Below are 13,724 nucleotides of genomic sequence, written 5' to 3'. Positions count from 1 at the left end.
TCACATTCAGAAATTGCTTTTATAATACAAGAAATAATGTGCTCTCAGCGAAGGTATCTAGTCATCTTCCTGTGAATCACAGTATGAACTCCCGGGTTTGCATATTTGTGATAGCTTTGCATATTTCCTTTAGCACGCGTTCATACTCACCAAAAGAAAAGTGCAGCCTCCCTTCCCCGTGCTATGCGGTAGAAGGTATATTACAGACGACACAGTTTGGAATCTAATCTATAATAAAGAAGGCAAAGTGGAATGGTGCATGTTCTAGAAGTGAGCAGTAGCACTAGCTCTGTCTGCAGAATGATTTGGGATCTTTAAATAATTACTGGAAATAGGAGAGGGTGAGCTTTGAAAGAAACATCAGGGGTATCTACACTTTTAACTCCTCTGGGATACATGGGACAAAAAACAAATTTTTTTCTTAACTTGGGCCACACATTAAATGCAGAAACACCAGCAAAACCAGGAGAGCAAAGAATGTCTGCTTATATTTTCCACATAGCTGACACTACAAATGAGTGGAGATTATCCTAATTATAGGCAGTGCATTCTGAGGCTCAAGTTGCTTCTGATGAAGAGAATGGGCCTACTTGAGTAATAAAGTTTTATTGATTTTTTTCGAATTTTTTAAAATAAAAACAATAGAAAAGATGCAATATAAAACTAGTGGTACATTTGACGTTGTGTTTGAGATAATTATATAGTGTTTCTCAACCTTCCTAATGCTGCAACCCTTTAAGACAGATCCTCACGTTATGGTGACCTCAACCATAAAATTTGTGTTTGTGGCCGCTTCATAACTATAATTTTGCTAGTTTTATGAATCATAATGTAAATATCTGTATTCTTTGAGGTGACCCCTCAGAAAGGGTCATTTGACCACCAAAGGGGTCTTGACCCAGGGGCTGAGAATCACTGAATTAATGCATTATTAGTGTTTGGTTTGATGGAAGAGTCCCAACTCCCAGGATGCTCATCAGGTGCTAGGTTCTGACTGTCCTCTCAGCTTTCCTCTTGAAAACAAGAGCTCACAAACAAGAGCTGTCAGAGAGTGGTGGCATGAATAAGGGGAGATTATAAGATAGGATATATAAAATCTAATAAAAAGACAATGAAATGTCTTTTTTTCTTGCAGTTTTTTGTGGTTTTATTTAAACACAAAACAGGCACACAAGCCATCTATTCATTTTCTTCGCTGTGTAGCCTGGCGTTGGAATTGGTGACTCTGATGGCCAGCGTGCTGCTCTTTCTACGATGGCTTTTCGGTTCTTAGAGGACACATTGTGAGCAATCTCAGCACTGTAAGATTTGTTGCACATCAGCTGCACTTCCAGCTCCTTGACATTGTGGGCCAGAAACTTCCGGAAGCCGCTAGGCAACACGTGCTTGGGTTTTTTTTTTTGTTGTTTGTTTGTTTGTTTGTTTTGTTTGGTTTGGTTTGGTTTTTGGTTTTTGGTTTTTGATTTTTTTGTTTGTTTGTTTTTGTTACTCCCGTCACCAATGTTGGGCATCAGGATCTGGCCCTTGACTCTTCTCTGCACCCTGTTGTCGATACCTCTGGGTTTCTGCCAGTTTCCCTTAATTTTCACATATTGGTCTGACTGATGCCTGTTGAACTCCTTGGTCCTCTTTTTGATGATCTTGGGCTTCACCAGAGGCCGAAGGGCAGCCATGACGCCGCAAAACAGACGGCAGCCACCTCGCAGGCAGCGCCGAGGAAGAAGAATGAAATGTCTTGAAGTCAGATGCCAGGTTGCAACTGTGCATTCCATTTGAAAACTGGCAAAAGAACATTTGTGTCACCTGAATGGGAGTTGCAAATATGAGAAAAGACTGATTTTTTTTGAGGAAACTTTAAAATTGCATTTCTTTTTTAAAAATATATTTAACATTTTCCCCAACATAATATTTTAATTAAATATTTGGGAATTTTGTACAGTGTCTGCCAATTCTACTCACTTCCCATCTCTCCAAGACCACCCTCCCACCCCCCACCCCCCTCAAAAACAAAAAAACCCCAAACCCTCCTACCGAGTCCTTTGTGTCGCTCATATATTAATTGGAGCATGATCAAACTCCAGTGGCCAATCCCTTAACTGAGTCCTTCTCCACATTCTTCACACACACACACACACACACACACACACACACACACACACACACACACACACACACACACACCCCTCCCCTGCCAGAAGCCATCAACTGTGAAGAGCTACACTCCAGCATCCACGGTTTTTTTTTTTTTTTTTTTCTATTTTCTTTTTTTCGGAGCTGGGGACCGAACCCAGGGCATCCACGGTTTTTAGGGACTGTCTTCAGTAGCCGCCTGTCTGAATTTTTTCCTATGGGGAGGGGGACGGAGATGTCACAGAAGCCTTCAACGTCTCTTATTCTCTGTCAGGAGTCTGTGGTCACTGATGTCACTGAAAGAGAAGTTTCTTTGCCCGTAACAGCCAGTAGCAACATGGATCATGGACGTCCACGTCATTTCTGGCAGCAGCATTGTCACAGACTTCAACATGGTTTTCAGTAGCAGCTTGGATCATGGACATCAGCGTGGTCCCTGGCAACAGGATGGACCAAGGACACCAGCATGGCCTGCAGTGGCAGCACAGACCATCCTTGTATAAAACGGAAACCACAGCTACAAGCTTTTCACTGTTCATAGGACAACCTGTCAAAGTGCACAGAATCAGTGACCTTAATGTGAGCTTGTCATAATTTTGGTTTCATTTGGAATGCTGTTATATTTGAACTTTACTGCTAACTTGGTTCTCATCTTTTTTTGTTTGGTTGGTTTTTGGTTTTTTTTGGGGGGGGGTTGATCTGAGATACTTTGTTTTATTTTTAATTTTTATTTTTTTCATTTTTTTATTAGATATATTTCTTTACTTACATTTCAAAGGTTATTCCCCTTCCTGGTTTCCTGTCCATAAGCCCCCATCCCCTCCCCTTGGTTCTCATCTTAAAGCTACCCATAATCTCATCTTAAATGAATTATCTAATTCACTAAAAGTGCTAAATCCGCAAGTCAGTTATTGTCAACTTCCGATGCAAATATTTTTGATACCATAAGGAACTTTGATACCCTGTTGCAAATATTAAAATTTCAATATCTGGCCTCAGCTCAGCCACCTTACTTCTGATAATAAATGACGTTGTTACAGTCAGTGTCAACATTTTTTGAGGAGTTCCTGGAACTGATAGTGATTTAATCTCTTGGCCTTTATGAAATTCGGTCTTAATGACAATTTGCATGATTTTATGCATTTTTATACTTTTGCATATACCCTTTCCTGATACGCTATAAAATGATACCTCATTAAGCATGAGCATTGGACAGCAGCTGCATCGACTTCTTATCCAATTTATAATAAGTTCCTCTTTCTTCCTCCTCATCAATGGGCACCACCAGTAACCTTATCAGCTATGTTGACAACGGACAAAGAAAATCGCTTTAAGGTGCTTTTTACTCACTGATTCATGTAAAGGTCTGGGCATGTGCTGTGCAAGCCAGAGGTCGCCCTCAGATGTTGTTTCTTAGGAGCCATCTATCTTGTTTTTGGACACAGGATCTTTCACTTGACTGTGGAGCTCTCTGACTAGGCTAGGCTACTGGCCAGAAAGCTCCAGGTATTGGCCAATCTCCATAACCCATGCCCCACCTCCAGCCCCACCCCCAGCACTAGTGTTATAGAAACACGCCACCATCCCCAGACCTTGACATGGGTTGAACTTGAGTCTTCATGCTCACTTGACAAGGACGTTGGTGAGTGGATCATCCCCCACACTTGCACACGCACCCATGCACACTCACACATGAATCTCCACCACATAGCCTAGCCCATGCAAAGTGACAAGTTCAGGCTCACCTGTAGCATGAGCACTGTCAGTCAAGGCGTAGAATTAACATTAGAGGCTCTGCTCTCTAAACCTCTTTGGAAAGGTTTCTCCAGCATCTTTAGTCTCTCTGGCTAGTTGGTGAGACAAACTGATTTTAGAAGGATCTTTTCTCTCTCTTTTTCTTTTTGTGAGAGCATATCGTATCCGCCATGCTCTCTCTACCTCATTTAGTAATTTACCATCTAAAAATGGTTTTGGTTTTCCTTGCCATTAGATATATTACTACTTAACAAGAAACAAGAGAACATTTATGAGCTTAAAAAAGCAATGTTAATGAACAGATAGATTTGTTTTTCTGTCCTGCTGTTTGGGTGCTGTCCCTGATGGAAACCAAATTTGGCAGCATGGTTTTGTATGCCTTTTCAAATCACAGCCTTTGAAAGCTTGCACAAATTCCCTACAAATTAAGCAGAATGCCTTACAGTTTATAACAACAACAACAACAACAACAACAACAACAACAGCAAAATTAGTCATTGGGCCACTGAATAATTCTCATTCTTGCCTAACTTTTCTTTTTGTGGGTTTCTGCTTCCTTTTGAGACGTTATAGAAGCCATATTGCAATAGAAAATAGTCAGTGATAAGGGATTTTTTTTTTTCGGAGCTGGGGACCGAACCCAGGGCTTTGCGCTTGCTAGGCAAGTGCTCTACCACTGAGCTAAATCCCCAACCCCGATAAGGGATTATCTTAATGTTTAAAATACTTTTACCGTGTCTATGAGGTTGGGTACATGTGTACAGGTGACTCACCTTCGGAAGCTAGGGTGGGTGTCAGATCCCCTGGGATCTGCCTGTGGGCTGTGACCTGCCTATATGGGTGCTGGGAACTAAAGCTGGGTCCTCCGAGAGAGTAGTCCTAGCTCTGAGCCATTTCTCCAGCCCAACGGCTATTTTTTCCTTCTATTATGAGAATTAATTGGCAGGTACATAGAAAGCAAGGTTTAGTTTTACATCCAGCTTCTGGGGTAGCATGAAGTGGAAAGTAAGTTGTAAAGCCCACAGGCAATGACTGAAGTGTGCAGAGATGTAAAACTGCCTTTAATAAGCAGGTGGGACCTTCCGAAGGTCTTCATTAAAGGCCGACTGTCCCAGTGGCAGTTAAAACAAGATTCGTGATCCGTTTTGCCCATGCAATCACAACAAACGCATGTGACAACCATTGGTACTGGGTCTACAGTGATTTTGGAAGCTTCACACCACGGTAAAACTGCAGCCACGCTGTGCGAACATCCAGTGCGAGCCTGCTTAAGAATCCCACAGTTGAGTCATATATTACAGCACACAGCTCATGTTAGAACTAAGTTTTTAGGGTCAGTACCATGAGCTCCATCGGCACTGGGTATGACCTGTCAGCCTCTACATTCTCTCCTGATGGAAGAGTTTTCCAAGTTGAATATGCCATGAAGGTTGTGGGAAACAGTAGTACAGCTATTGGGATCAGATGTAAAGACGGTGTTGTGTTTGGGGTAGGAAAACTAGTCCTTTCTAAACTCTTTGAAGAGGCTCCAGAGACGTCTTTTTAATGTGGATCGACATGTTGGGATGGCAGTGGCAGGTTTGTTAGCAGATGCTCGTTCCCTGGCAGACATGGCAAGAGAAGAAGCGTCCAACTTTAGGTCTAACTTTTGGTATAATGTTCCTCTAAAACATCTTGCAGACAGAGTGGCCATGTGCGTACACGCTTATACACTCTACAGCGCTGTTAGACCTTTTGGCTGCGGTTTCATGTTGGGGTCTTACAGTGCGAATGATGGTGCACAGCTCGGTATGATGGATCCATCAGGTGTTTCATATGGTCATTGGGGCTGTGCCATTGGCAAAGCCAGGCAAGCTGCAGAGACAGAAATAGAAAAGCTTCAGATGGAGGAAACGACTTGCCGGGATGTAGTTAAAGAAGTTGCAAAAATAATTTACATATGATTACATGATGTATATGAGTACATGATGAAGTTAAGGGTAAAGCTTTTGAACTTCACCATCCTCTGGTTTCCATTTCTGTGACAGTTGCATATGGCTAGCACCATGGATTATATATACCCGCTGACCAATTTTCATTAAATTTTGTCTTATAAACAAAAAAATAAGTTTTTAATTTTGTGCTGAGTAGACCCCAATCATAGATATCCTGGACCACACGTGGGCTGTGTACCGAGAGTTGGACACACCTGGTTTGTCTGAAAGGCAGCGGTATTATGCAAATTTGAATGCACATGTGATGATTTTGCTCTGGTTTTTGTTTGGAAGACAAACCCTGGGAGGTGATTGTTAGTGGTAGGTAGATTGTGTGGGATATGTTTATTGACTCTGGCGTCTGTTCCCACTCTTCCCTTACTCTTCTTAATTCATCATGGCAAGGGGAGAGCTCAACAAATCCTCCTCCCGGGAGCACTTGAGGCCAGAGTGCTGGGTCTCTAATGTTCTTCATCCGCGCTCATCACAAGCTGAAGGGATGCAGTTTTTAGAGGAAAGGGGTAACATAACTGCTCAGGCAGACTCCACGGGATCCCATGGTTTTTTGTTTTGTTTTGTTTGTTTGTTTTTTTAAACACATCATCTGCTCCTTTAATATGAGGCAACTTTGATGGTGCCCAAACCCAGCAATTATCTGCACTACTTCCTGACCTCTGGGCCAATGCAGAACAGCACCATGGGCAAGAAAGCAGAATGGGGAGTCCTTGACGTGTGATCCTCCCACCTAATGCCTTTCTGTAGGCACACAACTTCCTTCCTTGGATGAACCCTTTTTGCTTTAGGGCTGGAGAGATGGCTCAGCGGTTAAGAGCACTGACTGCTCTTCCAGAGGTCCTGAGTTCAATTCCCAGCAACCACATGGTGGCTCACAACCATCTGGAATGGGGATCCAATACCCTCAGTCCGATGTGTCTGAAGATAGCTACAGTGTACTCATATAAATAAAAATAAATAAATCTTTAAAAAACAAAACAAAATTCTAGTTTCTGATAGGTGGTGACAGCGTCTGATAGGTGAGAGCACACGCCATTAATCCCAGCACTCTGGAGGCAGAGGCAGATGGATCCCTGAGTCCAAGGCCAGCTTGGTATGCAGAGAGACTTCTAGGATAGCCAACACTACACAGAAAAGCCATGTCTGGAGAAACCAAACCAAACCAAAATCTCTAGTTTGTGTTTCTGTTCTCTGCACTCAATGGGCACCTAAATTACGTGTAATATGATGTAAATTTATGCTACTCTAGATTGCAACAGCCATGAAAAGTTGAATGGTTCTAGTATTTAAAACGAAACTTCTTACTTTTTAATTTCAATTTTTGTGTTTGCGTGTGCTATATGAATGCATATTGTTGGGGATTGGTTCTCATGCTTTGACTTAATCTGGCCCCGGCAAACCGGGAATCTGAATGTCCAGACACTGAAGGTCCTTGTCCCCCATTGGTTTTTGATTGATCGATAAAGAGCCAATAGCCAATGGCTGGGCAGGTGGACCGAGGTGGGACCTTTAGATTTGCATGAACTAGGGATGGGGAGAGAGAACAAAGGCGACTCTCCGTGATTCGGAGGGAGACAGATCAGGTTTAGAGTTATAGAAGGAAAATCATCTGAAATGTAGGTGAGAAGGAGTGTGGCCCCCAGAAGGGCTGCCCAGAAGCATCTTGGGCAGCAAAGTCTGAGAGGGGGAACTCCCAGAAGGAGCCATTTAACAAAGTTAAAATATAGAATTAGAGGGCCTTAAGCCAGAGTACTGGAGGGAAATGTGTGCTAGCAGTGGGGAGGGTTAGAACTGCCCAGCCAGTGAGCTAGCCAGGACGTGTGTGTGTGTGTGTGTGTGTGTGTGTGTGTGTGTGTGTGTCTTTCATTTGTGAATCCAGATAGCTTTTGGGCAGGTCCATGTATGCAGCCCATAGGGAGCACAAAGCAGAATAGCTAATCTACAGCTACAGCATATGTCTGTGTATGCACATGTGTGTGTGCACATGTGTGTGTGCACATGTGTGTGTGTGCACGTGTGTGTAGAGATCAGAGGCTAATTCTGGGTGTCTTCCTCAGTCATTCTTCAATCTACTTGTTTATTTGTGTTTTTTTTTCCTTCCTTTCTGGTAACTATGTGTTTAAGCACATACATGTGCATGTAGACATCTGAAGTTGCTATCCGGAACCTTCTTCTGTCTTTCTTCCACCTTGTTCATTGAGGCAGTCTCTCTCAGTCAAGCCTAGAGTTAATTGGAATAGCTAGTCTCATAACTCACATGCTGGGGAGATCTCCTATCTCCATATTCCCAGGCCATAATTCCAGGCAAGCCTCCCAGCCCGACACCTATATGCTTTCTGGGGATCTGAACTTTGGTCCTTCTGCTGTGCCGAAAAGCACTTTAACTGAGGAACCATACTTCTCAGACCCAACTTCACCTTATCTTTCGAGACAAGGTCTCTCACTGAACCTGGAGATCAGTGATTCAGCTAGGCTGGCCTGCCAGGAGAGATCTACCTATGTCTGCCTTCCTGGTGGTGGGGTTACAGACAGGCAGTGCTGTGCTTGGCTGTTTGCATGGTTTCTAAGGATCCAAACTCAGGTTTGCACAGAAAACACTCTGCTGACTAAACCATCATCCCAGCTTCATGGATATTCTATGTGTGTATGTATTCTCATATTTTTATTTTAATTAAAATATAATTTTATAATTTCTCCTGTCTTTTCCTTCCTCCACCTCTTCCAAATCCTCCTTCCCCAGCCCCTCCCATATCTCTCCCGTTACTCCCTCTCAGATTCATGGCCTCTCTTCCCATATTATTGTTACATAGGTACATGTGTGTATACACATAAATATATAAATACAACCTGATGAGCACGCACACATCCCCCCATTTTTATTTGCTTTGTGTGTACGGATGCTCAGACATGTGCCCCGATGCACGAGTGGAGGTCGGAGGAAACCCTGTGGGAGTTGCTTCTCTCCTTCCACTGTGTGTGTCCCGGGGTTAGACTCAGGTCTTCAAGCTCAGTGGAATGGACCTTACCCACTAAGCCATCTCTCTGCTCTCCTTGGATACTGTCGTCGTCGTCATTGTCATTGTTGCTGCTGCTGCTGCTGCTGCTGCTGTGACTCCTGTGTTATCACACTGCTTCCCTTCAATGTACCTAGCACTCTTTGATACTACTGAAATGGTCCTTAAAATATGAAGCCATGCTAAAGAATTGTTCTCACTTACATGGTCAAGTATCTTAGCATTGCTTTTGTCCTAGATTCACGTGTCTTGTTTGTTTTGGGATAGCCTCACTCTGTAACCCAGGTCAGGCTTAAACCTGGGATTCTTCCGCTCTGCCTCCTGAGTGCTGCGGTTATAAGCATGGACCATCATGCCTCACCAGGTTTTTTGTGGTTGTTATTGTTGTTGTCATTTTGGGTTTTTTTGGGGGGGGTGTTTTGTTTTGTGTTTGTTTTCTTTCTAGAGATTGAACTGAGGGACATGAATACTAGGAAAACACTACCGCTGAGCCACATCCAGCCTTTTTCTCCTTTAGAAAATTTTATTGTCCTTTTACTTTTATTTATTTACTTACTTTTTTTCTGAGACAGTATCTTACTTATGTAGCCCTGGCTGGCTTGGACTTCATCTATGTAGTCCATGTTGGTCTCGAACTCAAATCAACCTGCCACCCAGCCTCTGCCTCTGCCTCTCTGCCTCTGCCCCTGCCTCTGCCTCTGCCCCTGCCCCTGCCCCTGCCTCTGCCCCTGCCCCTGCCCCTGCCCCTGCCCCTGCCTCTGCCTCTGCCCCTGCCCCTGCCCCTGCCTCTGTCTCTGCCTCTGTTAGAATTAAGGATGTATACTATCACTCCTGGTTTTTCTTTTCTTTTCTAAGCTTGCAAAATTTAGTACAGCACCTCACTAATTTTCCCATGCTGGTTTTGAACTCACATGCTTGCAGTCGTCTGACCTCAGCTTTCTTAGTAGTTGGGATTACAGGTATGTAACAACCAGAGTTGATTGTTTTTAACTTTTTTTAACCAATGTAATGCAAAAGTGTGTGTGTTCTGTTCTTTCTATCTCAGAGCTGTGTAACTCATGCCTGATGTTCATGTTTGAATCAAACAACACAAGACGAAGACTGTGTAGTCAGGTATGATGTGTTGGGTGTTAAGATGAGCTTCATGTGAGTGGGCAAGACTGCCACATAAAGGGCTTCCCAATGGCAGAATGATGTGACTCCATCCATATGTGTGTGTGTGTGTGTGTGTGTGTGTGTGTGTGTATAATGTGTGTGTGTGCAACTTTTCTATCACTGTGACAAACTCCCTGACCAAAACAACTCATAGAAGAAAGTCTAATTGGTTTTATAGGTCCAGAGGATATAGTTCCCACTATGGAAGAATAAAGCTGTCAGGAGCAGCTGAGATCTCACATCTTGAACTTCAAACACTAAGCTGAGAGTGAACTTAAAATGGTGCAAGTCTTTAAATCCTCAAAGCTCACCTCCAGGGACACACCTCCAACAAGGCCCTACCTCCAATACTTCCCCAAACAGTGCCACAAACTGGGGACCAAGTATTTAAATGACAGAGACTATGGGAAGACATCTCATTCAAACCGCTGCATATACAAACCTTCATTCTCGCCATTATTCTTTGAAAGAGTTATGGAAAGTAAAATTTAACGGATATAAGGGAGATAGCCAGGAAGTGACAGTTGAGCTGTCTCTGTATAAGCTTCCTAAAGTCCATTTCTTTTTCAGCCAAGAACTCACTTCTCCCAGCCCATGAATCTTGGATTTGGGAACTGTGGAAGAAAAGCTCAATGCTTCTTTCACAACATCTCTCTTCATGCAATCTTTGTGGTTCAATGACATAAGGATCTGCATTCATCTCATCAAATGTTATTGAAACTTATCTGTTGTGATTCTTTTATTTTCTTCCCATTAACATGGGCTTTGACATTTTGCTCATCTTTAGAACTATCAGAAGGTGGAAATTCAAAAGAGGTAAGCGTGCCTGTTATCCAAAATCAGAAAACTTGTTGATATTTCTCAAAACTGAAGGCAATTTTTTTTAACAGAGAGAGATTCATGTCTGAGCTTTGTTACTTAGGTAAAACCTGGAACAAGCTACTAAATCCTTCTGGGTCCATTTCTTTATACATAAAATGTAGCTAATAATATCTAACTCAATACAAGAAAATTAAATAAAACCGTATAGTCTTTAGTTTGTTTCTAACTCAGAGTTGCACAGAACATGACAATGTTTGCATTTTCTCATTATCTCCTTAAAAGTCCTACATCTCCTGCATTCAGTAAAATAGTTTTATTATTATTTCTTAATTTATTTTATAACAGTTCTGGAGAAAGTCGGATGCTATTGCATGGTTAATAAGAAGAAGTGAATTATTGCTCTAAGTTATTTTCTAGTTGTAAATTATTCACAACCTGTCCTTTAAGCTCATTTCTTTCTTTCTTTTTTTATTAACTTGAGTATTTCTTATATACATTTCGAGTGTTATTCCCTTTCCCGGTTTCCGGGCAAACATCCCCCTCCCTCCTCCCCTTTCTTATCGGTGTTCCCCTCCCCATCCTCCTCCCATTGCCGCCCTCCCCCCAACAATCTAGTTCACTGGGGGTTCAGTCTTAGCAGGACCCAGGGTTTCCCCTTCCACTGCTGCTCTTACTAGGATATTCATTGCTACCTATGAGGTCAGAATCCAGGGTCAGTCCATGTATAGTCTTTAGGTAGTGGCTTAGTCCCTGGAAGCTCTGGTTGCTTGGCATTGTTGTTCATAAGGGGTCTCGAGCCCCTTCAAGCTCTTCCAGTTCTTTCTCTGATTCCTTCAACGGGGGTCCTATTCTCAGTTCAGTGGTTTGCTGCTGGCATTCGCCTCTGTGTTTCTTTAAGCTCATTTCTAAAAATGGTTATATCACCTAGTTGCTGCAAGAAACTAACTATTCATTGCATATTTAAGCTAATATTGGGGTGTTTTTCTTCATGTCTATTCATGGCTTAAAGTATACTTTCGAAGAAATTTTGCTGTACTGAGAAAATGATAGAACTTTTCTAGTTAATTGATCTAGTAAATTCATAATTAATATTTCAAAAGGTAATGTATGCATCATGTATATTAACTACTCCTTAGGAGACTGTTTGCATTGTTGTTTATATAACATAATGCATTATGTCATCATCAAATAGTTACAATAGTGCTATGATCATATGGCTTCATGCCTCCTTGGAAAACAACCATACACACAGACACACAGACACACATACACATACACACACATACACACACATACACATACACACACATACACATACACACATACACACATATATGCACACACACACACACACACACACACACTGCAAACACAAAATTTGATTTGCAGAGAGAAATTTTCCAGTTAAGGGGTAACTGAGACATTAATTGTATCCCTGAAGTTCTGATAGTGTCGACTATAGCTTGATGGACTATAATTTGAATTTCGATAAAGAAAATCACTATAGGAAGATCTCGTTACTTATACACTTAAGTTTATTTGATAGAGGACTAAACCTAAATAACTTTCTGTATTAGGTCTTACACATTTATAGAAGGAATTAATGTGCACTCCTTCTGAGATGGGGGAGGGGTAGAATAGCAAGAAAGATAATCAGATTAAGGGCTCATGGTCAGACACTGTGACAATAATAGAAATTAATGACTGTAAATCCTAAGGGGCCTGCCATAGATCCCTAGCCTAAACACATCACTAATGCCATGCCCTGCATTCCATGGGTCTCCAAACCTCTTTCAGTTTCAGTATTAGGACCTCAGATACATCTATTAGCTGGGGCATAGTGTTGTGTGCCTCAGCTGCTTGAGAAACTAAGGCAGGAGGATCACCTGAGCACAGAGCTTTCAGGTCAGCCGTGCGAGTTTGCCTCAAAACCTTTTATTAATTGGGGGAATACAGATGGCTCAGTGTTTAAAAACCAAGTTGGGTTCCCAGTTCGCAACTGCTGTAACCCTGAGAGTACCTGCTCTCACATGCACATATTCACACAAACACGCACGCACACACACACACACATTAAAAATAAAACATATTAGCAGGGTGGTTGTGGCACACATCTTTAATGCCAACACTCAGGCAGAGACAGAGGCAGGCAGGCCAGGCTAGTCTACAGAGTGAGTTCCAGGTCAGCCACAGCGAGAAACCTTGTCTTGAAAAACAAACAAAATAAAAGGAATATTTAATCAAGCAGTATTACAGAGCAATAGTGATAAAAACTGCATGGTATTGGTACAGAGACAGACAGATAGACCAATGGAATAGAATTGAAGACCCAGAAATGAACCCACACACCTATGGTCACTTGATTTTTGACAAAGGAGCCAAAACCATCCAATGGAAAAAAGATAGCATTTTCAGCAAATGGTGCTGGTTCAACTGGAGGGCAACATGTAGAAGAATGCAGATCGATCCATGCTTATCACCCTGTACAAAGCTTAAGTCCAAGTGGATCAAGGACCTCCACATCAAACCAGACACACTCAAACTAATAGAAGAAAAACTAGGGAAGCATCTGGAACACATGGGCACTGGAAAAAATTTCCTGAACAAAACACCAATGGCTTATGCTCTAAGATCAAGAATCGACAAATGGGATCTCATAAAACTGCAAAGCTTTTGTAAGGCAAAGGACACTGTGGTTAGGACAAAACGGCAACCAACAGATTGGGAAAAGATCTTTACCAATCCTACAACAGATAGAGGCCTTATATCCAAAATATACAAAGAACTCAAGAAGTTAGACCGCAGGGAAACAAATAACCCTATTAAAAAATGGGGTTCAGAGCTAAACAAAGAATTCACA

General features: G+C 42.2%; 1 protein-coding gene and 1 pseudogene across 1 annotated transcript; one reads left to right on the top strand and one right to left on the bottom strand.

Moving 5' to 3' along the window:
- Window positions 1-731: 731 nt before the first annotated feature.
- Window positions 732-1,760, bottom strand: Rpl32l4 (ribosomal protein L32 like 4). Its single transcript, XM_039082875.2, has one exon. It carries the CDS (start codon window positions 1,671-1,673, stop codon window positions 1,152-1,154), a length of 522 nt encoding a protein of 173 aa, XP_038938803.1. The 5' UTR covers window positions 1,674-1,760; the 3' UTR covers window positions 732-1,151.
- Window positions 1,761-5,222: 3,462 nt separating this feature from the next.
- Psma3-ps2 (proteasome 20S subunit alpha 3, pseudogene 2) lies at window positions 5,223-5,926 on the top strand (annotated as a pseudogene).
- The last annotated feature ends 7,798 nt before the right edge of the window (window positions 5,927-13,724 follow it).

Source organism: Rattus norvegicus, chromosome 8 (genome assembly GCF_036323735.1).
Source record: "Rattus norvegicus strain BN/NHsdMcwi chromosome 8, GRCr8, whole genome shotgun sequence".
Taxonomy (NCBI): Eukaryota; Metazoa; Chordata; class Mammalia; order Rodentia; family Muridae; genus Rattus; species Rattus norvegicus.
This window is presented reverse-complemented; position numbering and strand designations above follow the sequence as displayed.